Source organism: Lentinus tigrinus, assembly GCF_003813185.1.
Source record: "Lentinus tigrinus ALCF2SS1-7 unplaced genomic scaffold L226scaffold_4, whole genome shotgun sequence".
NCBI lineage: Eukaryota > Fungi > Basidiomycota > Agaricomycetes > Polyporales > Polyporaceae > Lentinus > Lentinus tigrinus.
The window spans coordinates 1,735,711-1,755,320 of NW_027137913.1; the positions used below are offsets into that span (position 1 = coordinate 1,735,711).

The 19,610-nt window shown below is 57.7% G+C and overlaps 8 protein-coding genes across 8 annotated transcripts; 2 read left to right on the top strand and 6 right to left on the bottom strand.

The window, feature by feature from the left end:
- The first annotated feature begins 205 nt into the window (after nt 1–205).
- On the top strand, nt 206–1,115 carry L226DRAFT_609927 (uncharacterized protein). Its single transcript, XM_067686102.1, has 4 exons — nt 206–356; nt 426–590; nt 642–722; nt 786–1,115. Exons 1-4 carry the CDS (start codon nt 271–273, stop codon nt 1,099–1,101), a joined length of 648 nt encoding a protein of 215 aa, XP_067540072.1. The 5' UTR covers nt 206–270; the 3' UTR covers nt 1,102–1,115.
- A 1,173-nt stretch (nt 1,116–2,288) lies between these two features.
- L226DRAFT_558039 (uncharacterized protein) lies at nt 2,289–3,843 on the top strand (the record flags this gene model as incomplete). Its single annotated transcript, XM_067683218.1, has 3 exons — nt 2,289–2,800; nt 2,857–3,052; nt 3,383–3,843. The coding sequence occupies exons 1-3, from the start codon at nt 2,330–2,332 to the stop codon at nt 3,841–3,843; spliced, it is 1,128 nt and encodes a 375-aa protein (XP_067540073.1). The 5' UTR covers nt 2,289–2,329.
- Nucleotides 3,844–4,672: 829 nt separating this feature from the next.
- L226DRAFT_480398 (uncharacterized protein) lies at nt 4,673–8,366 on the bottom strand. Its single transcript, XM_067676882.1, has 10 exons — nt 7,711–8,366; nt 7,532–7,661; nt 7,355–7,478; nt 7,245–7,298; nt 6,953–7,191; nt 6,752–6,900; nt 6,524–6,699; nt 6,260–6,473; nt 6,006–6,204; nt 4,673–5,955 (listed from the first exon to the last, which is right to left on the bottom strand). Exons 1-10 carry the CDS (start codon nt 8,188–8,190, stop codon nt 5,012–5,014), a joined length of 2,709 nt encoding a protein of 902 aa, XP_067540074.1. The 5' UTR covers nt 8,191–8,366; the 3' UTR covers nt 4,673–5,011.
- Nucleotides 8,367–9,800: 1,434 nt separating this feature from the next.
- Nucleotides 9,801–10,781, bottom strand: L226DRAFT_251421 (uncharacterized protein). Its single transcript, XM_067673272.1, has 2 exons — nt 10,344–10,781; nt 9,801–10,288 (listed from the first exon to the last, which is right to left on the bottom strand). The coding sequence occupies exons 1-2, from the start codon at nt 10,431–10,433 to the stop codon at nt 9,857–9,859; spliced, it is 522 nt and encodes a 173-aa protein (XP_067540075.1). The 5' UTR covers nt 10,434–10,781; the 3' UTR covers nt 9,801–9,856.
- Nucleotides 10,782–11,033: 252 nt separating this feature from the next.
- On the bottom strand, nt 11,034–12,266 carry L226DRAFT_531283 (uncharacterized protein). Its single transcript, XM_067680047.1, has 3 exons — nt 12,213–12,266; nt 11,179–12,156; nt 11,034–11,115 (listed from the first exon to the last, which is right to left on the bottom strand). Exon 2 carries the CDS (start codon nt 11,956–11,958, stop codon nt 11,194–11,196), a length of 765 nt encoding a protein of 254 aa, XP_067540076.1. The 5' UTR covers nt 11,959–12,156; nt 12,213–12,266; the 3' UTR covers nt 11,034–11,115; nt 11,179–11,193.
- A 987-nt stretch (nt 12,267–13,253) lies between these two features.
- Nucleotides 13,254–14,019, bottom strand: L226DRAFT_609931 (uncharacterized protein; the record flags this gene model as incomplete). The annotated part of the gene is made up of 2 exons (XM_067686103.1): nt 13,254–13,796; nt 13,870–14,019. The coding sequence occupies 2 exons, from the start codon at nt 14,017–14,019 to the stop codon at nt 13,254–13,256; spliced, it is 693 nt and encodes a 230-aa protein (XP_067540077.1).
- A 1,218-nt stretch (nt 14,020–15,237) lies between these two features.
- L226DRAFT_502116 (uncharacterized protein) lies at nt 15,238–17,353 on the bottom strand. The gene is made up of 5 exons (XM_067677866.1): nt 16,901–17,353; nt 15,983–16,832; nt 15,733–15,920; nt 15,381–15,681; nt 15,238–15,326 (listed from the first exon to the last, which is right to left on the bottom strand). The coding sequence occupies exons 1-5, from the start codon at nt 17,333–17,335 to the stop codon at nt 15,277–15,279; spliced, it is 1,824 nt and encodes a 607-aa protein (XP_067540078.1). The 5' UTR covers nt 17,336–17,353; the 3' UTR covers nt 15,238–15,276.
- Nucleotides 17,354–17,421: 68 nt separating this feature from the next.
- On the bottom strand, nt 17,422–19,145 carry L226DRAFT_531285 (Aldo/keto reductase). Its single transcript, XM_067680048.1, has 8 exons — nt 18,921–19,145; nt 18,823–18,858; nt 18,743–18,766; nt 18,579–18,689; nt 18,113–18,526; nt 17,781–18,056; nt 17,642–17,715; nt 17,422–17,578 (listed from the first exon to the last, which is right to left on the bottom strand). The coding sequence occupies exons 1-8, from the start codon at nt 18,987–18,989 to the stop codon at nt 17,551–17,553; spliced, it is 1,032 nt and encodes a 343-aa protein (XP_067540079.1). The 5' UTR covers nt 18,990–19,145; the 3' UTR covers nt 17,422–17,550.
- Nucleotides 19,146–19,610: the final 465 nt, after the last annotated feature.

The window sequence follows — 19,610 nt, forward strand, 5'->3', positions numbered from 1 at the left end:
TTTTTCCCTGCGCGGACAAAGGTGTTTGTTTATTGTCAGCGTCAATGCGATTGTCCGGTTTGGCGCCGAGGTCTCTTGGGACTCGCCACCGCTTTGCAGCCTGGTCGCGCCCCTATGGTTTGGTTTCACACGACACCGCGTGCGGGTTGCAATTTAAATGCAGCCACTTCGGCATATATGACTCCGTCATCCAAACGTCCTCTCATCCACACTCCCCTGCACTACCACACTTCCCCGCACTACTGAGCTCTCGTTCCGCCCTACACGACCATGTCTTCCCAGCCACAGGAACCTATCTCGACCGCAGAGGTTTATTCGCAACCTGAGACCGTGAGACACCTGCAGGCAACCGTCAGGTATGTGTCGCAGTATTCATCTCGTAGCAAGCAAGTGCCGTTCGGCGTTGACATCCTAGGCCACCCCAGCGATACAGAAGACGAGGATGCCAAGTATCTCGGCATCAGCGCGATACACTACCTCTTACAGGAGAACCAACTCATATTCCTAGATAACGACCCGGCGTACGAGAAGGAGCTTCGCGAAGCCCTGTTCTCTCTGGCTTTGCCCTTGTGCCCCTCGTCGTGTGTCCCGTACGATACGTTCTTTCAGTCTTTCGCTGCTCATACTGACACATGGGGCAGACCACAAGACCAAGCTGCTGTCTGCTCCGTCAGCGCATCAATGCCCCCGCACGCCGCGCCGTTTTACCACCATAACGTCGGGTAAGTGCAGCTTCATCAGGCGGGGGCGGCGATCCATCCGTCTCATCAGCATTCTTGACATAGTGGGTACATCCCGCCGCCGCCCCCTCCCCCAGCTTCGTTCAACCAGCCCGCCAAGAGGGGTCGTCCGAGGAAGGGCACCTCCGCTAGAGCGCCCAGACGTTCTGGAACGACCTCAACCGTTCGCCGTCCAACCACGACGGGCGGCGACCACGCTCCTCAACAACGATTCGCTCCGTACTACGTCCCTCAGACTGCCGCTGCTGGTCAGATGCAGCTTCAGACAGCAACTGACCCTGCCGCCTCAGTTCCGGGACACAACCTCCCGCCTACCCAAGCTTGCCACTACGGCGTGTGGCCGGTCGACCGGCCCTACTGAGTCGGCAAGCCTCTGATCTCCCCTGTTGTTGTCGTACTAGTACTCGTCCTATGCATGCCTCTGATATGTTGCTACCACTCTGTATTCCTTCCTGAGATCCATGTAGTGTCTACTCCGATTGTATTCACGTCTTTCATCCTTGACTTCTCAAAGCGTGGGAAAGCGTCGAGTAAGTACACCTGATTACCTAAGCGGGTCAATCCAGCTTGATCGAGCTTACGGTCATGTCGCACCCGAGCGTAAGTATTACTGACTATGTTTCATCCACAAGGACCCATACGGAGCATCATCTAGGCAGACACTGGAGTGTACTGGCCTCTCAAGACACTACGCTGCCACCGTTCTCCACTTTCGCGGCGCGGGATTGCAAGGCGCACTTCAAGGACACATCGATCGGCGGAAGAGAGTCGAACAACGGGTGGAAGGAATCATCCGATGAGCACTCACGCTCCTCCTGGTTTCAGCGTGAGGTTCAGCCCTCACAAACTGTACCCTAATCATTCTATTTTCGACACCCTCCGACCCGCTTGTTGGGCGACACGTGTAAACCTTGGGGGGAGTGCCCCGATTCAGGGTGGGGTACAGTCAGCTGCGCCTCACCCAGCCAATAATGGCCTTGACAACAATCCGACATCGATTCATCGCTTACGCGCTTTTTCCGGGCAAGCTATGGTTTCGGAACAGGCGCTCACCTCCATCGAGTCTTCCACCGAAGCCGTCCCATCAGTCAAGCCCCGCCCCTGCTTTCCGCCGATAATCGCATTATGCCATTCTAGGGCTTACCCTCAGAGGCCTACCGGGACTCTCTAGGCGATTGCACGACCGGAGGCCATGGACCGGTCTGCCCGAGTCGCGTGCAACGCTTTGCTCTGCCCGCCCACCTATTGCGGAGTTCAAAAGGGACAAAGGACGTCTGGAAGGCCTACCGCAGCCATGCACTACAATCGTTCGGCGCTATGTTAAATGAAATAGCAGAGTTCTGTCTGGGCCAGCCAGCCTTCCCACCCCCCCACCCCCCTAACACCAACACAGCCGTCGCGAATCAGCGCGGCATGCACCGTACAATCGTGTTTGTTCACCCTCTTGCCGCCCAAGATCCATCGCCCAGGCCACCCACATTCACCTGCCCGCCGTGTCCGCACATATAATGCCCTGACCCCTCCTCACCCTTCAACCCAGATTGCTCTCAAGTCCCCGATCTGTAGCTCCTTCGCTCCTCCTTCACATAATGTCCCTCGCCGACGTATCTCCTTTCACTTTCCTCCCGGCACCCCTCTCCGCCGTCGACCTTCGGCAGAGTCTCCGCCCATCTCGCACACCCTCCGCTCAGTTCGATGCGGATATTCAAGAGCATGTTCCACCAGAGGAGCTAGCACACCGACTTCCCTTCCATGACCACGGCCTTCCCTACTGTCCGGACGGGTCGTATCTGCAACAGTACGATGTGCAGGACCTGTGGAGCTGCTCGTGCTCCAGGGTCTACTTTGACCCAGCAGAAGGGGGGTTCTACCATGTCGAGCCCAAGCGGGATGGGGACGGCGAGCACCTTGCAGTGGGGCCGTTGGCACTGGTGCCGCCAATAGCCATCTGCCAGCTGGGCGATCAGCTGGTACACACTTCGGCGACCGAGTTCTCGGTCACCAAGGACGAGCCCCTGCTCGTTCTTAGTAGCTGCCTTCACGGTATCTGCGCCATCCAGGTGAGTTTTCATTCAACATGCGTATCGCGCTACTCGTAATGACGTCGCGACGTTAGGCGCAAGAGGTTCCAAGGGAGCCTCCGGTCCTCGTGACCCTGCCTTGGGTCCCAACTGTACCCGCATCTCAGTCAACGAAGAGGAAGCGGGACTCCGAGCAGCGCGTCGAGTCCACCGTTGCCGCCCTACCTCCTTCGGCCAAGCGCAGGAGGCGTACGAGAGCCGACACCAAGCAGACGGCATCCTCTACTTCTTGTATGTCGTCGTCCTCTTCGGCACCGTCTCCGTCGTCGTCGTTTCCCTCTCTGCCTTCGTCCGTTCCCTCCCCTCCGTCCTCCGTTCCCTCCCCTCCGTCCTCCGTTCCCTCCCCTCCGTCCTCCGTTCCCTCTCCTCCGTCCTCCTTCCCCTCTCCCCCGCGGTCCATCCCCTCTCCCCCATCGTCCGTTCCCTCTACTTCCTCGTCCGCTTCATCTTCATCATCATCGACCCCATCCTCCTCCTTGTCCACTCCCTCGTCAGAGCCCGAGTCGTCTGGCCCCAGCCCTTCGTCGTCGGCCGCGCCCACCCTCGCATCGTCATACTCAGCCACTCCTCCCTTCAAGCCTTTCAACTGCGACTTCGCCGGCTGCAACGAAGGGATAGAGACGGCGAAGGAGTGGGTGAAGCACATGGAGGAGGTCCACGGGCTCTCCGAGAAAGGCTGGGTCGAGCACACCGCGTGTCCTAGTGGGCAGTGCAAGACCCACTACAAAACGTGGGGGCTCTTCGTGCGGCATCACTTCTCGAAACACCGAGGCCAAAAGTTGCAGTACGATTGCCCTGAACCGGGGTGCAACATTCCCCAGAGCCGTAGGGACTCCTTGTTGCGACATGTTAAGCGATACCATCCAGAGAGAGCGCCCGAACTGAACGTACAGTTGGGCAAGAAGTATCGCAGGACAAAGGCGGAGCTTGCGGCTGCAGGAGAGGGGTCGCAACCCAAGAAGAAAGGGAAGGCGGCATCCAAGTCGGCGCCGAAGTCTAAGAAGGGGAAGAAGCCACGCTGAGGCTTTGTTATGATTGTGAGTCCGAGCCCGGTCTTCCGCTCCGCGTTCTTCACACTTCTGACTCGCATCGTTCTGTAGGTCTATCCTGCATTCTGTATTTTTAGCACATCTCCTCTCGCGTTGCTGTTGTACGTCCGCTCGTGCTGTTTGTTTTCTACCTCTGTTGTTGTCCCTCTCGCATCCTTTCCTGTTGTTGTCGTCGCTCCATCATCTCCCATGCGCTCGAGTTCATCCACCATCTCAGGTCATATCGCTACATTATCTCTTAACTTGCTATCTCTCTACTCGCATCCTCCTCTGTCGTCGTTACATACCACATCATCTTTTGTATCTCGCACCTCACATCTCTCGCATAGCACCTCGCATCTCCCGCACCTCGCACTTCGCGCACATCATTTCCTCACTACCTCAACTGCTCCCTACTAGTCTCTGTACATCTCCACAACCACCTAGCCACACACACAATCAATCCCACTCTCGCACGCACACCGAACGCCCCGCCCGAGATCCCCGCGCGGTAAGTCCTCACCACGAGCGCCTCCGATACCCCATTTGTCAAATGACAAATCAATGAAATATCCCGCCAGCCGCCAGCCGATCTCAAGTCTATCTCGCCTCGCGATCTTTCCGTCCTTCCGATGCCGACGGCGCATGCCCTCACACAAGACATAACACGCTCCCAGAGAGCCCAACAATGCACTGCATGCACGCCAAGGCTCCTCGAGCCCCTGGAGACGGCGGCGACGCGCGCGCGCGGGGGGGCCAGCCCGTTACAACGGAGTTCGCGCTCGCGTCGCGCAGGTCTTGCGTTCCAACCACCCAACAGAAGAGCGCATCTATGAGAATAAATAGTCTACATAGGGTACAACACAAGTGTACAATCGGCACTGGCAGCGAGCGAAAAAGCGAAAGCGAAAGCAAAGCGCGCATAGCAATAAGTACAGAAAAACGCAAAGTGTCCGGAGCCCGAGTCCTGAGCGCAGCGAGCCACACGTACACCAAGACCGACGCATCTTGATTCTCGTCCTCGTCCTCCTTCCATGATATAGTGCAGGTCCGTATCCATCCCTCTCCATCCTCTGGTCACCATTCGACGTACGCGCGCGGCCATGACCCGTGCAGGGGCGCATCCACCGACGTCGCGCGCGGATCCGCGAGTCGCGACCACTCACCGACCACCCTCCGCACTCTCAGCATCTCTACTCTCCACCCGCGAGCCCTCGCGCAGCCCAGCGCGTCCCTCGCGCACCTCGACCGTGACATGCGCGAGGCCCAGCTGGCTCTTCGACCGCATTTTCTTCAGCTCCCTCATCCGCCCGCCCTCCGAGTCCGCGCGCATCCGCGACGGCGGGCTCTCCTCGACGCCCGGCAGGCTCGGGATGGACATCGTGGACGCGCCCAAGTTAGGTAGACGCGGAGTCGATGCCGCAGCAGCAGCGAGGTGCCCCAGCCCACTGTTGTCGCGCGAGGTCGGCGAGCGCAGGTTCGCCATGGACGCCTTGGTGAATTCGAACATCTGACTGGCTTTCTTCTTGAGCGACGTACGGCTAGGCCTCGCGCGCACTTTTAGAGGCGAGGTAGGCTCAAGCGCAGGCAGGAGCATTGAGCTCTCGCCATGGGCAGAGATGAGCGGGCTCTGCAGAAGCGTATCGTCCGATGACGGCCCGGCGGGAACCTGAGGGAACTGCACAGTATCTTGCATGCACGCCGGAGACCTGTTGGCTCCTGGAGATAGTATGCGGACCTTCGAGTCGGAGCGCGTATGTAACACCTGGGCAGGAGGACGGAGGTCCGGCATAGGCGGAGTGATGAGCGAGAGTTTCGGACGCCTAGCCTTCAGTGATTTCCCAGTATCCACCTGCAAGGCCTGGGGCGGAAGCGGGGGTAGTTGCTTTTCTGGAGTGACGACTTTGCCCCCTTTCCCATTGTGGGCGCTTGGCGCGGACTTGCTGCGCCACCAGGGAAGGAGTGGTCGCCTGCTCTTCTGGACCGGTTTGCGCATGGCGTCTTCTGTTGGGAGAGCTGTTTGCGAACCGAACGTATGGTCCATCCGGATACTCTCAGGTGCACTCAAGACTGAGCCAGAGCGATGACGTCCTGCAGGTTGTTGACCTACTAGTGGCGTTAGTACGGAGGTCGAATAGTTGCACATGTATACGCACCTGAAGCCTTCACGTTCTTCACGGTATCTGAACTTGAGAAGGACGATGACGCTTCCGGGATCTCGATCGGTACCGCAGTCATATGGCCGAACGACGAGCTCTCGCCGTGAACGACGTCCACGATCTTCCATCCTGCAGTCTGCACCAGTGCGGCCATCTCTCGCAACGTCCGCTCTTGTGCGTTGAACGTAACTCGCATCTGCACACGGCACAGCTGAGTAACCGTGTCGAAACCAAACGCGGCCTATGCGTACCGTCAAGTCTAACCAGTATGCATTCGCATTCGCCTTCCCCAGGTTCGGTAGTAGCGGCGAACCTTGGGGCGCCAAGGAGCGGACCATGCCCGGAAGAGGCTCTTCTTCTGAGGCTGGGTCCTCATTCTCGTCATAGCATGCATGAGGTAGGATGTGGTCCGCGATGAGGAGCTTGGTCTCGGGCGTCGCCGCTCGACGAAGATTCAGTAGGATCCTACGATCGAGGTAAATACTGAATGCGAGGGGGAGCAGATAAGCACTCACTTAGTCACGAATGCGTCCGGCCAATCATGCGTCACGACTCTAAGAATGTAAACCGAGGGCATAGCAGGCTCTCTCGATCCGGGGAAATTGAGCGGAGGTTGCGGGAGGAAGAAGTCATGGCCGAGGAACATTGCTCTTCCTGAGTCGAGCATCTCAGGACAACGCCCACGCCAAGCCTGCGAGATGAATGAGCGTCGGGTATCACGGAAAGTTGCCGATGAAGCTTACTGCGACCCCTTGCTCCGCCACCTGCGGTCGGTCCTGTACGACGAACTTGAGATGGGGGAACGTGTGAGCCAACAGCATGGCGGTGGAGCCTATCCCTCCTCCCACGTCAACGACCACGGATCCCTCCCTGAGATCATGCCAAGGGAAGCCTGGAATACCAGTCAGTCGCGCCACCGCAGACCGCAGTACACTCTAACTGACCACCGATGATAGCTCCCGGCACTTCCCATGCAGCGGTACCGGTCATCGCTGGACCGAACCTCTTCAGCCTCGCCTCGTTTCCGGGTTGCTCCAGCCACTCGAAGTAGGGTACATCCGTGTTGAAAGCGACGTTGAAGGGTGCGTGCATAGCATGCGTACCGTCCGTCGACTTCCGGGATGACGGCATGGGCAGGTAGCAATCCGCGAGATAACTTGCGGACTTGAACAGCTCGTCGGTACTGTCAATGGGGAATCAGCGCGACTCGGGACAGATGGATGTGCCCAGACTCACCAGAGATTGATGAAAGCGGCAATTCCGTTTGTGGATTCATACTTGTCTTGTGATCTAGACCATGTCATGGCGTGAGCCTAACGTTGGGAGACGTGCGGTGTGAGACTCACGGACGCCACAGGTCCTCCGGTGACTTCCCAGAGTCCATGATGGCAGATATGCGGTTGTTGGCGAAGACATTCGGCCGGACCTCTCGGGTAATATGATGCGTGGCAAGAAGACGGAGCATATGGGCTGAGGAAGACGCGTCAGAACGGGGGATGAACCAGAGACCGTGGGCGGCTTACCGAGCTTCCCCTCATCGACGTTGACGTGCCTACTTAGCTCGCTGACATGCATGCCATTCGGACCCGCCGCTCTCAAGAGCTCGACAGTATGCGATGCTTCGAGGAAACGTAGACAGGCTGGGAGGTGATACTACACACCGGTCAGGGGAGCGACATAAGACACAATGAGAGAGACTTACACCCATAGCGGCATCGCAAAGAGTGAGGAAGGGACGATGGACCGTCGCGCTAATTTGGCCGCATGCCGCCACAATCCGGTTCGTAGCGGCGATGACATCCGGATGGGAGGCCAGAGACTCCGAGGCGTCTGTAGACTGGTCGTGTCCTTCTGTTGGGTAGTAGGGCATGTCGAGGGAGGGGAAGTCGAGCACGTTCACGGTGACATCCGAGTCGAGGGACGCGCCGTTGCCTGTCCGGCGGGGAGTCTTGGGGGTGCGGGAGGCGGAGTAGGGTACGTACTCGTCGTCCTCGGTATCTTCATCGTCTACGGGACGAGGTGCGCGTGGCCGAAAGGGGGTGCAGGGAGAAGTGAGGACTGTGTAGGGCGTTGTGGGCGTCGGGGAAGAGGAGTCGAGGGACGCGTCATGGTAGATGCGTTCGATGTCGTCGAGAGCGTCGCCTATCAGCGCATAGAGAGAGCGAAGAGCGGCGAAGGTCATTGCTCGGCACCGCACGAATGGCCGTCGTGGCTGCGTTCGTCGCGTTTGAGGGCGGAAAAGAGGGCGTCGTCGTCGTCGATGGCGGTGGACAGAGGTCAAGAGGCGACGAGGGGGGCAGCTGGGAAGAGGGGGGGACTGATTGGAGTGACATATTTTAATGTTGGGGGTGACATAGGGGATCGCGAGAGGGACGGGGCGTCGGTGGACGTCAGACAGAGTTGCAGAACAAGGATCAACGTCCATTCTTTCCACAACCTTCCTCTTTAGGAAACTCGACGCGACCTGTCACGATCTCCTCCTCCTCGGTCACACCGCCACCCCCCGCGGCGCGGCTCCGCTCGGGGTATGCAGCGCCGCTGATCCTCAGGCCGCCCTTGCCCTCTCCCCGGCCACACACCGCCCCGCCGCACGGAATATGCATCAGGCACGCTCCGGGTCGGCGCCGTAACTTGTGCCCCAACTAACACCCGGCGCCGGTACTTGTGACAGTGGTTGCACGCATGTAAGTAATTCGGGCGAATATCATAACATGAACTCTGCTCACCGCTCTTTCTCGGGACACTGCTCATCGTACTCGAACACCCGTCTCGCTCTCTGGAACAGCCTCGAAATGGGGCAGTGTGCGGGCCCGAGTTCGCATCGCCGCCCTGGCCAGTACGCGATATTCAATATCGTGCATTCCACCCCTTGTCTCGCGTCCAAGATAGGTATGTTTCTAACCATCATGCATAGGCTGCTTCATGCTCTGACTGCGCGGAGCTAATCTCTTGAGTCTGCACAACACATGGTTACTAATCCCCGCCTCAGACCGAGGACCGCCGCCATCCACGCACCCTAATCCTGCAAAGTTTCGTCGATCTGACGCTCTCCCGGTTGCGAATCGCTTTCGAGCACAGGTCCGCAATAGCCAAGCGGTGGCGGGCTCAGGAACGGAAGGCTCCCGCCGCTACTCAATATGTGCCACTGTCCACCGCCTAGAAGGCCGCTGATGCGAGCTATGGCACGCGAGAGCCCAAGACCGCGAGGAACACGGACTGTGCACGAGCACACGGGCCTCGCGGACTCCCTTCTCCCTTCTCCACAGCAGCGCGGTGTTAAGTAGGCATGCGGCATGTCAAACTGTATCATATGTCAAGTTAACAATTGATACGATACATTCTAGAGTCCGAGCGAATACATGCGTCGAATTCTGATATACTACCATGAGAATAAGAGCCATAAATCCTGAAAGATACGAACAGGGACCGCCCCCCCCCCCCCCTCCCCCAAGTAACCCCTCTTTCCATCGAGTGGGAGATGACATGGTGGCCTCGGACGGAAGCGGAGTCCATGAGCAGAGTCGTCGGAATCTCCGCTCTCGCCTGAAACCCTCAGCTGAGCTGAGCAAACCAGTCGCTCCATGACCAGACCGGAGCGTCATGTGCACGATCCCACACAGATGAGCACCAAAGTGTTCCGAGTTCTCGGGGATCCGGGCGAGGCGTGCACAAAAGTGCTCCGGTTTTTCAAGTTGGGAAAGAGGCGTGTAGGAACATGCGAACCAGCCTTGAGATAGTCGGCGTGACCGGGAGTTGGAGGCCTACGATGGGGAAATTCAACGCCGAGAGTCCCGAGGCTACGACATGCATGCCGTGGCCACTCTGCCATGACGACATCGTTGGCCATCTCATGTACACGCCCCAGCGGTGGGAGGAGCAAACATAGCCACTCTCAACCTGAAACACTGGCAGGGGACCGATGGACATTCGATGTCTTGAGGTATGGACGCCCAAGAAGACCGTGTCAGACGATGCTGTGAAAGACGATGTAGGGGAGGTTTGCACGACAAGCCTGCGAGCTCGGGCGGACGACAATTGGGTGAACGGCTGGGAGAAGCGGCGGACGAAGACCCGGGGGAGGGGGCAGAAGGTAACGGGGAAGATGCGCATGGATATGTGACCAGGTTAGTTCCTTTGAGCAAATCTTCCACGAAGTACGCGATGTCTGCAATGAACGACCAGAAGGACATTGACAGACGTCCGCATGAGATATCTTCACAAACCCATAAGTCCATTGATGAACATCTTTGTTGTCCATGATTGGCTTCGATGTCATGCGTCTGCCCGTTTCCACCGTCAAACGTCGCGCGACAAACGCGTCCGTGAAACACCAACCACCGTCAGAGACTGTACCGAAGTCGAAGGGTATGGCGGACGATAGGGATGCCTTAAGCCCTCCCTTCGTCTTGGGAGACTTCTTGCCATACGCTTCGTACACTTGAGCCATGATGCATGAGCTGTGAAAAGTGTGGGCGAACATGCCGAAACAAGGCGTCCCTGCGGCTCTGGGGACAGTCGCAGCCTGGGGCAGGGCAGTCGTACTTCAACTTCTCGCCTCTATGGTTCGAGACATGGTTGCGCACGAAGGGGAGCCATGTCCTGGAGAGGTGCAGCGCCCACGCCGCGGCGGTGTGCGCGACGCAGCCTTTCTCGGAAAGGCGGTGTATCTCCTTTATGTGCGTTTCCCACTCCTTCACCGCCTCTATCCCTTCGTCGCAACCGTCGAAGTCGCAGTTGAACGGCTTGAAGGCAGGAGTCTGAATCGCAGGATGGCTGACTGCCTCGATGTGATGCAAACCAAAATAACTGGTCTGGAGATGCGCTTCAACCTGAATCCTGATCATGACGATGACGGCGACGAGGTTGAGGTGGTTTGCGGAAGACGGTGAAGGACAGGGATCGGAGGGTGCAGGCGAGGACTCGGAGCGGGAGAGAAACACAACAGAGACGGCGCCGGTGAGATGCAGAGGATGGCCGCTGAGCTGATCCCCAACTCGGCAGTAGGCTCCTTGCGCTTGGCCGCAGGAGGTACAGCTGCGACCGGCGAATCGACGTACAACAGCAACGCGAGAGGAGATGTGCTAGAGATACAGAATGCAGGATAGACCTGCAGAACGATGCGAGTCAGAAGTGTGAAGAACGCGGAGCAGAAGACCGGGCTCGGACTCACCAAAGTACGAAAACCTCAGCGCGACTTCTTCGACTTCGGCGCCTCCTCGGACGGCGCCTTCCCCTTCTTCTTCGGCTGCGACCCCTCCCCGGCAGCCGCAAGCTCCGCCTTCGTCCTGCGATGCTTCTTGCCCAACTGTACGTTCAGTTCGGGCGCTCTCTCTGGATGGTATCGCTCAACATGTCGCAACAAGGAGTCCCTACGGCTCTGGGGAATGTTGCACCCCGGTTCAGGGCAATCGTACTGCAACTTTTTGCCTCGGTGTTTCGAGATGTGATGCTGCACGAAGGGCCGCCACGTCTTGTAGTGGGTCGTGCACAAGTTCCCACTGGGACACGCGGTGTGCGCGACCCAGCCTTTCTCGGAGAGCCCGTGGACCTCCTCCATGTGATTCACCCACTCCTCCACTGTCTCTACCCGTTCTTTGCAGCCGTCAAAGTCGCAATCGAAAGGCTCGAAGGGAGGAGTGGCTGAGTATGACGATGCGAGGGTGGGCGCGGCCGACGACGAAGGGCTGGGAGCGGACGACTCGGGCTCTGACGAGGGGGCAGTGGAGGAGGAGGATGGGGTCGACGATGATGGAGATGGCTCGGACGACGAAGTAGCGGGAAGGGACGACGGGGGAGAGGGGATGGACCGCGGGGGAGAGGGGATGGAGGACGGAGGAGAAGCAAGGGAGGACTGAGGGGAGGGAATGGAGGATGGAGCCTGGGAGGGAACGGACGAAGGCAGAGAGGGAAAGGACGACGACGGAGACGGTGCCGAAGAGGACGACGACATACAAGAAGTAGAGGATGCCGTCATCGTCGTGTCGGCTCTCGTACGCCTCCTGCGCTTGGCCGCAGGAGATGCGTCAGCGACGGCGGACTCGACGCGCTGCTCGGGATTCCGCTTCCTCTTCGTTCATTGGGACGCGGGGAGGGTTGGGACCCAAGACAGGGTCACGAGGACCGGAGGCTCCCTTGGAACTTCTTGCGCCTTACGTCGCGACGTCATTACGAGTAGCGCGATACATATGTTGAACGAAAACTCACCTGGATGGCGCAGATACCGTGAAGGCAGCTACTGAGAACGAGCAGAGGCTCGTCCTTGGTGACCGAAAACTCGGCTGCCGAAGTGTATACTGGCTTGTCGCCCGGCCTGCAGATCGCGATGGGCTGTACCAATGCCAACGGCCTGACGACAAGGTGCTCGCCGTCCCCATCCCGCTTGGGCTCGACATGGTAGAACCCCCCTTCTGCTGGGTCAAAGTAGACCCTGGAGCACGAGCAGCTCCACAGGTCCTGCACATCGTACTGTTGCAGATACGACCCGTCCGGACAGTAGGGAAGGCCGTGTTCATAGAAGGGGATTCGCTGTGCTAGCTCCTCTGGTGGAGCGTGCTCTTGAATCGTATTCACATCGAACTGGGTGGACGGTGTGCGAGTTCGGCGGAGACTCTGCCGGAGGTCGGGGGCGAAGAGGGGTGCCGGGAGGAATGTGAAAGAGGAAGCGTCGGCGAAGGACATTGTGTAGGGGAGAAGCGAAGGAGCTACTAAAGAGGCCAGGCAGGTACGTGGTACAACTGACATGCGCGACACGCGATGCGAATCGGCAGGGGTGGCGTTGGTGGGTGTAGAATGGGACATGGGCGGGGGTGAGAATGGCAAGGGCATAAGCAGGACCGGGAGCGGAAATGGCATGGACATGGTCGGGAGTGTGGACGGGAGCGGCATCGCGGAAGGTGCGCAGGGAGCGATGAACCGATGTTGCCAGGATTTGAGGGTCAATTCCTCGTCAACCCGTGGTGGGCCAGGTAAGAATATCTCCGCTCGCAATTGCCACAGTACAGGCACTGCATGCGGATGCCCAGATGAACCGTCTTGACGTGGTTCTTCAGGCTCTCCGCCGTCAAGCGCTGTCCGGAGCCGCCCCAGAGACATCTCGCCTTCTCCTCGGCGTCGGTAGTACCAGTCAGCTCTGCCCAGTGCTTACCCTTTATGTGGTTCCACATTTTCTCAGGTGCGTCTGAATGGCCACACTTCTCCGCGCTGAACTTGCAGGTAGAGGACTTGCCCTCCAAAGATACCCACAGATCATCCGTCGGGTTCATCTCGCATGCGCCGGGGGGAGGGGTTCGACCCAGGGCAACGGCCCAATGTCAGGTGACGCGTAAGAGCGTCCTTCCGTGACATAGGTTTGCCGCAGTGCGGGCACGTCTCTTGAAGGATCCCCATGTGAACACTGTTGACGTGCCTCTTCAGGCGCGTCAGATCCTCGAACACCTTACCACACTCCTCGCACTCCAACGCACTGGCAGTCTTCCTGATTTTCTTCGACTCACAGTGTCTCCGAGTCTCCCCATCCTCGTAACCCGCGGCATCCTCTGAGGAGCCTCCCTCATTCTCCTTTGAAGACCGCGACCTCTTCAACCGGGTGGGTTTTGAGGGGCCCGCTCGCGGCGTTGATGGCGCCCTCGGCGGCGGAGGACCATCGACGCGGTAGCTGTGTTCAGGCGGCGGCGGCGGAGGGTCGTCGTCGCGGGGAGGATCGTCGTCGCGGGGAGGATCGTCGTCGTGGGGAGGCTGGTCATCGTGGGGAGGCTGGTCATCGCGGGGAGGGTCGTCGTCGCTGTTGCTCTGTTGAGGGAACCGACTACGCCTACGGTGGTCAGAGAGAGTAGACAGTAAGAGAAAAAAAACTGAAGCTTACCCCGAGTACGGCACTTGGGCGAACGTCAAGCCCACCTCGGCGCGGAAGGACTTCAGGAGTACGACCTCTGTTCTTGAGCGCCAGGTGCTTGAACCTGCAGGTGGAAGTCTTGCCCTCCGCAGACACCCACAGATCCTCCTTCGGGTCCATCTCGCCTGTGCCGGGGGGGGGGGGGGGGGGTTCCCCAGTCGTCGCCTGCCCTTGCCTGGAGCTGCCGGCTTCAGGCCTGGGTTGGTGAACCGTTTGTAGGCACGTGGAGCCCTACGCCGCGGCTTGGTGGTAGGAGCGACTGGCACTGGCTGGGGTGCGTCCTGTACTGGGAGGGGCAGAGGGGGTAAGTGGCCGGTGAGTTTGCCCCGGCGTGGTCGACGTCTGCGAGACTACGGCGTGTGTTGGTGAAAGGCATAGGATGGATAGAGGACAAAGGTTGACTTACAAAGAAATGGAGTCGATGTATTGGGAGGCTGACATGATCATGAAGATGGTCGAGGTGAGGCGGTCGAGAAGATCACAGCTCTCGACCATCCCTGATGAGCGAGGAAGGACTTCAGGAGTACGATCTCTGTTCTCGAGCGCCAGGTGCTTCTCCTGGACTTATAGGTGGTAAAGCAGCGCCGCAACGCCGACGTGATCTACAGCGCTGCAAGTATTCAGACATCAGATGAGCGATTCCACTCCGAAGCGTGACTACATGGATGACGAACCATACGCACTGGTGTCCAGTGGTTCTTGTATCGCTGATGCTCCACCAACATGGCTCTAAGGCATTGAGCGACCTATCAGCGCGAAGATCAATCAGAACCGCTGGTAACAAGACGACTGAAGTAAGCTCACATCAACATCGCTATTTGCTCATGCGCGACCGGACGCGCATAGAGCATACTGGCGAGAAGGTGTACCGTGCGTAGGAAGGTTTGGACCGTAGGACTCTGACTGTATGGGAAGATGAGCGAGGTGTGCATGGCGGATCGGTCATGTCCGTACGAAGAGAACGGTCGGGGATGAGGATGTTGCGGACTGACGGCGGAGACGACCCTGGCATATATAGAGCCTCGGAGAACGAAGGCCATTGAGCAATACCCTTCCGGAACTCTGAAAGGGAACAGAATGTGAAGAGGAGCAGAGTGTTGTCATCTGAAAGCCAGAGACACTCGTTAGTTCAACCTTTGATGTAGCCGAGAATGCTGATTGTTCGACGATTGCTCTCAGTGGCACATAGGCTGTCAATGAACTCGATTGAAGAGCCGGGAGTGGCGACCACCGAAATCGTTTAGGCACGATAGCCGAGGCGTCTTCCCACTTCACACAGACCTTGACCTTGGTTATCGCATCGAAGGTTGGCGTAATCGCGAATCTTGTTCAACGAATGTGTCCTATGTATCGAATGTGTCGCTTTGCACATCTAATCTACAATCCGTAAGTAAAGTCGAGGAAACAAATCGATCCCGTTCCCGTCCCTACAGATTCATCGTCAGCACAAAGCAACACATCACCGGGACAATCAGGCTTACCATTCGCATTCTGCTCCCTTCTACCCTGCCCTTGCGCGGCATGCTCCCTCTTCGCCACTGCGTACGCAAGCAACCCCACGTCCCAAACAAGCCAAAGGGCCGTACGCGTCATATGCATGCCATTGAACGTGATGCGTCCACGGGCCCAGCCGACCTGATCGTGGTTCGAGAAGTCTCGGAGACGCATGACTGACGCGCCGCGGAGGACACATGGACTCTCGACAGGACCGGCTTCCGGTTGGTCAGCGTGGAAGGCGTGGTAATTGGGATTGAGCGTGACGATGAAGACGTCCTCCCATGCCTGCGATCCGATGTTAGCCAGTGCGAAGTAAGTAGAGCAAGAAGCACTCACTGTCCGGACTGCGAGTCGCCGCAGGTGCGAATCCCATGAAACTTCACGGACGGGCTCCTCGAGGAAGAGATGCTCTGTGATGTCTGAGAACATCATGCCGCCCTCGACACGAGCGAAATCCCAAGCAAAGTATAACAGACCAAAAGCGGTGGCTGCCACGAGATGTCTTCCATCCGGTGAGAAGCGAGCTGATTTGGCCACGGTGAGCGACGCACTTCGTTTAGTTGGCGTGCAACAAAGAGAGACATACCAGAAACGAAACCCGCGCGCATTCTCGGGCTATTCAGAGGGACGAGCGCATGCATGTTCGCCTTCTGCGCAGCCTCAGATGGAGGTGTGACTTGGAACCTTTCGAACGCGCCACGTCCGCTAAGTGTAGTTACAACAGGGCTCGAATCGTCGGTGCTGGACCACGTCATAGCATCGTTATCCTCTACAACGGGCGTCAGTAGACAGGCATTCGTCTGTCGCGCCGCCGGACTATCCATCTCGCCCAACACGAGCATGTCCGGAGGATTCTCTGCCTCATTGGGCCCGGCATGAGGGAAGTCGGACGTGAAGTGCTTGGGGAGCCTGATCAAAACCAGGAAAGTGTACATACATAGGCATATATGTTCCTTGGAGATGTCAAAGTCCATGGGGACCCGATCGGTCGCATCCGGGAAGATGAAGCGAGGTGGCATGCCCAAGAGACGTCCGTCGCCGGGGTCAACGTTCCACAGAGACTCGCCGGAGCCGGCATCGATGACTGTAACCTTGCTGGAATTGGTGAAGGGAGCGTAGGCGAGAAGGGGAAAGTTGATGCCGAAGAGACGCACAGCGCCTACGTCGCTGGTATCGATGTATGCATGTGGGAGGAACTGGCCACGAGTGGTCTGTTTGTCGACAGGGGCGAGAGCAGCAGCCTGGAGCTGAAAGTCGCGTACAGCAGAGGGAGAAGGGTGTTGCAGTGGGGTTGTCACAAGGCGTCCGCGACTGAAGATTCCAGGAGCATCTGGCTTGACGTCGACGACGCGTCTCCATATCTCCAGACCAGATTGCTTGGCCTTGAAGACCAGGAAGCCCTCGGAGAAGTCGAACCTATTCATTCCGACATACTCCTGATTGCGAAGATGAGCGATATTTGCACATCCTGACTTCAGGTCGCATATCCTTCGAAGGAACGTACCTTGCTGAGAGCCCATAAGAGACGGTTATCCTCCAACGCCCGAACAACAAGACCGCCCTTCCTCGACAAACTGATCGCGGTCCTTTGCTGCTCGTCAATGACGAAGTTGATCACGGTGTCATCACCAGGTTGGTATCCTCCTTCGTGCACATATCCATGACCGTCCCAGTTCTTCTCTAGCACAGTCCGGCGTCGACAAAGTTCCTTCCAATCTCTAACCCCTTCAAGCCAGCCATCCGCGAGTACGACGTCCGCTAAAGCAGTCTGGGGGCGAACAAACCGGTGATAGATAGCGGCTTGGTGGTAGATACTGTCCTCGTGGGCATGAAAGAACTGGTCTATTGCACGAGCAGCCCGTCTAGTTTGAGAGAGCTCGTTAAGAGAGAGATAGGCAAGCACTTGAAGAGAGACGTCGGCAGGAAGGGAGAGTAACATTGTGAGTCGAGAACGAGGAGCAAAGGCGGCAGAAACTGCTTGGCGCCCGCCGATGCCACCCATAGCGGGCGCTCCGAGAACCTCTTGTCCTCTCGCAATTACGGTCAACACTCCAGGTTCAGGGAAGTACTCATTTACATCAGGTGCGGTGTTATACAGTGTCTGACAGTTGTGGATAGCCTACATAAACACCTGGCAGGTGACATCGATCCCGGTCAGAATCGAGGCTTCTGTACTTCGTAGCTATGGACGAAAACCTAGGTCAGTGACACATCGCATGAAAATCACAATCTGTCTGTGACTCACAGTTCCTCCAGATACTGGAGCTCGTCTGCCGTCAAAGTCTTCCTAGTAATGATGCTGTCCTGGAGACGCTCGATCTGTGAGACGTCCGGACAAGAAATGATCAGCTCCCGAACGCGACGCAGTATTCCACCAGCTTTACCTTGTTCACCCCTACGATAGGACTTGCGATCTTGGCCGTGATCCACGCAAGCGCTACTTGGCTCATCGTCCAACCCTTCTTGTTCGCAAGCTCTTCTACGCGGAGAATGATCTGCTTGTCCGACTCCCGCAGCTTCTTCTCGAACGGACTACCCGCGAGGCTCTTCGTGCGTTCCGTTACTATACCCATCGGACGAGCGAGATGGCCGGTCATGAGCGGCGCATAGGGAATGACGCCAATCCCCCTGTAGTTGCAGTACGGGATCATCTCCAATTCCTGCTGAACGTCAGCCGCCGCAGAGATATGACTCGAAGACAGTGACAATGACGCACCTCATTCCGGTAGAGCAGCGAGTACTCGACCTGTACGCTCACAAACTTTGTCCAGCCATTCAGCTCTGCGACACGATTCATCTCTGCGAACTGCCACGCCCGCATGTTCGACGCGCCAATGTAGCGAACTTTTCCGCCCTCAACCAGGTCGTGGAGGGCCTTCATCGTCTCTTCAATAGGCGTTTCCGGGTCGAACAGGTGGACCTGCAAGAGGTCAATGTACGACGTGCCCAGTCGCTTCAGCGATGCTTCGACCTGGTTGAAGATCGCCGAGCGCGATAGTCCGCCTTGGTTGACGTAGTCTCGAGTGGGGGCGAGAGACCAGTGCGCGAGACTGGTGTTGATGTTGGGGTCTTCGGCCACGATGAAGAACACCTTGGTCGCTATGACCAGCTTCTCCCTCGGGATCGAGTACTGTGCATGGGTAGTTCAGCACATGAAGGTAAGTGGCATGCGTCGTACTCGCCTTCTCCATGAACACCCGAATGATTCGCTCGGCCTCTCCGTTGGAGTACACGTTGGCGGTATCGATGGTATTGATGCCAGCGTCCCACGCCGCCTTGAGGATTGGGAGCGCCTGTTGCTCGCTGCAGGTGAGCGTACGCCCGATCCCGTATATGCATTTCATACCCTCTCTTCTGGGAGAACCCAAGGCTAAGCGTAGCGATCAGTCTGGACATCTACAACTGGAGGGTTCGAGAAACCCTTACGCTCCAACGAGTGTCACCGAAAGCCATGCCACCGAGCTGCGCACGAGGATCTCTGTTAGTGATATGTGACCTTAGATGCCATTACGATATGGACTCACTATAGGGACGGAAACGCGGAGGCCTGACTTGCCTAGCTGTCGGTATTCAACCTGGATACTTTGAGACATGGTGCCTAGTGAGTGGTGGAGGAAGATGTGCGAGTGGACGTTGACCACATCGGGTTTTTATATGATGATCCTCGAAACAACGCCGTTCCTGAAGGGAATCTCCGCCGAGCGCTGGGCGCTGGAAGTACTCCCTCTACTGGTCCACTTGTTAGTAGAAGAGTGTCAGGTCAGATTCACATGGAGAATACAGCATCAAGCCGCAATTCGCCGCTGAAACACGCGGAAAACGTCAGCATGCTGTGAAATACAAGGTTAAGGATCCACTAACGTCGTCAAAAAGCCGGTCGGAATTGAGTGATCAGGCAGGTAGACGCCATATCCATACTCTATTTCGGCGGCGAATCAACTCTGCGAGGTCTGCAAGGTCGAGCGAGGACGGACCAAGCCTCCACTTCTGCTTGAACGGTGCCTTATCGACCTATCGGTGCCGTAACGGAGGGTTCATATTGCCAATAGATCCCCCACGCTGACCATGGTCTAACATCGTCCGCGCCCAAGAGATGTGCACGAAGAAGCAATGTGGGCGGGTTTCAAGTGCGCCCATAGCGTACCCACATCCATCTCCTAGGCGTAGAACGGAAGGGGAACCCACATGAACTCCGAAGTGAAACGCGACGCCCA

Coding starts and splice junctions, on each gene's coding strand:
- L226DRAFT_502116 (XM_067677866.1), bottom strand. CDS start 17,335: ATGTTACTCTCCCTTCCTGCCGACGTCTCTCTTCAAGTGCTTGCCTAT. Junction 15,682..15,732: donor GGCGACTCGCAGTCCGGACA/GTGAGTGCTTCT, acceptor ATCGGATCGCAG/GCATGGGAGGACGTCTTCAT. Junction 15,327..15,380: donor AAGGGAGCAGAATGCGAATG/GTAAGCCTGATT, acceptor ATGAATCTGTAG/GGACGGGAACGGGATCGATT.
- L226DRAFT_531283 (XM_067680047.1), bottom strand. CDS start 11,958: ATGTCGTCGTCCTCTTCGGCACCGTCTCCGTCGTCGTCCTTTCCCTCT.
- L226DRAFT_609927 (XM_067686102.1), top strand. CDS start 271: ATGTCTTCCCAGCCACAGGAACCTATCTCGACCGCAGAGGTTTATTCG. Junction 591..641: donor TGCCCCTCGTCGTGTGTCCC/GTACGATACGTT, acceptor CACATGGGGCAG/ACCACAAGACCAAGCTGCTG. Junction 723..785: donor TTTTACCACCATAACGTCGG/GTAAGTGCAGCT, acceptor TTCTTGACATAG/TGGGTACATCCCGCCGCCGC.
- L226DRAFT_480398 (XM_067676882.1), bottom strand. CDS start 8,190: ATGACCTTCGCCGCTCTTCGCTCTCTCTATGCGCTGATAGGCGACGCT. Junction 6,700..6,751: donor TGGCGGAGCAAGGGGTCGCA/GTAAGCTTCATC, acceptor TTCATCTCGCAG/GCTTGGCGTGGGCGTTGTCC. Junction 6,205..6,259: donor CATACTGGTTAGACTTGACG/GTACGCATAGGC, acceptor TGCCGTGTGCAG/ATGCGAGTTACGTTCAACGC.
- L226DRAFT_531285 (XM_067680048.1), bottom strand. CDS start 18,989: ATGTCTCAAAGTATCCAGGTTGAATACCGACAGCTAGGCAAGTCAGGC. Junction 18,767..18,822: donor TCGGTGACACTCGTTGGAGC/GTAAGGGTTTCT, acceptor CGCTACGCTTAG/CCTTGGGTTCTCCCAGAAGA. Junction 18,527..18,578: donor TTCGGGTGTTCATGGAGAAG/GCGAGTACGACG, acceptor ACCCATGCACAG/TACTCGATCCCGAGGGAGAA.
- L226DRAFT_251421 (XM_067673272.1), bottom strand. CDS start 10,433: ATGGCAAGAAGTCTCCCAAGACGAAGGGAGGGCTTAAGGCATCCCTAT. Junction 10,289..10,343: donor CGGTACAGTCTCTGACGGTG/GTTGGTGTTTCA, acceptor GGAAACGGGCAG/ACGCATGACATCGAAGCCAA.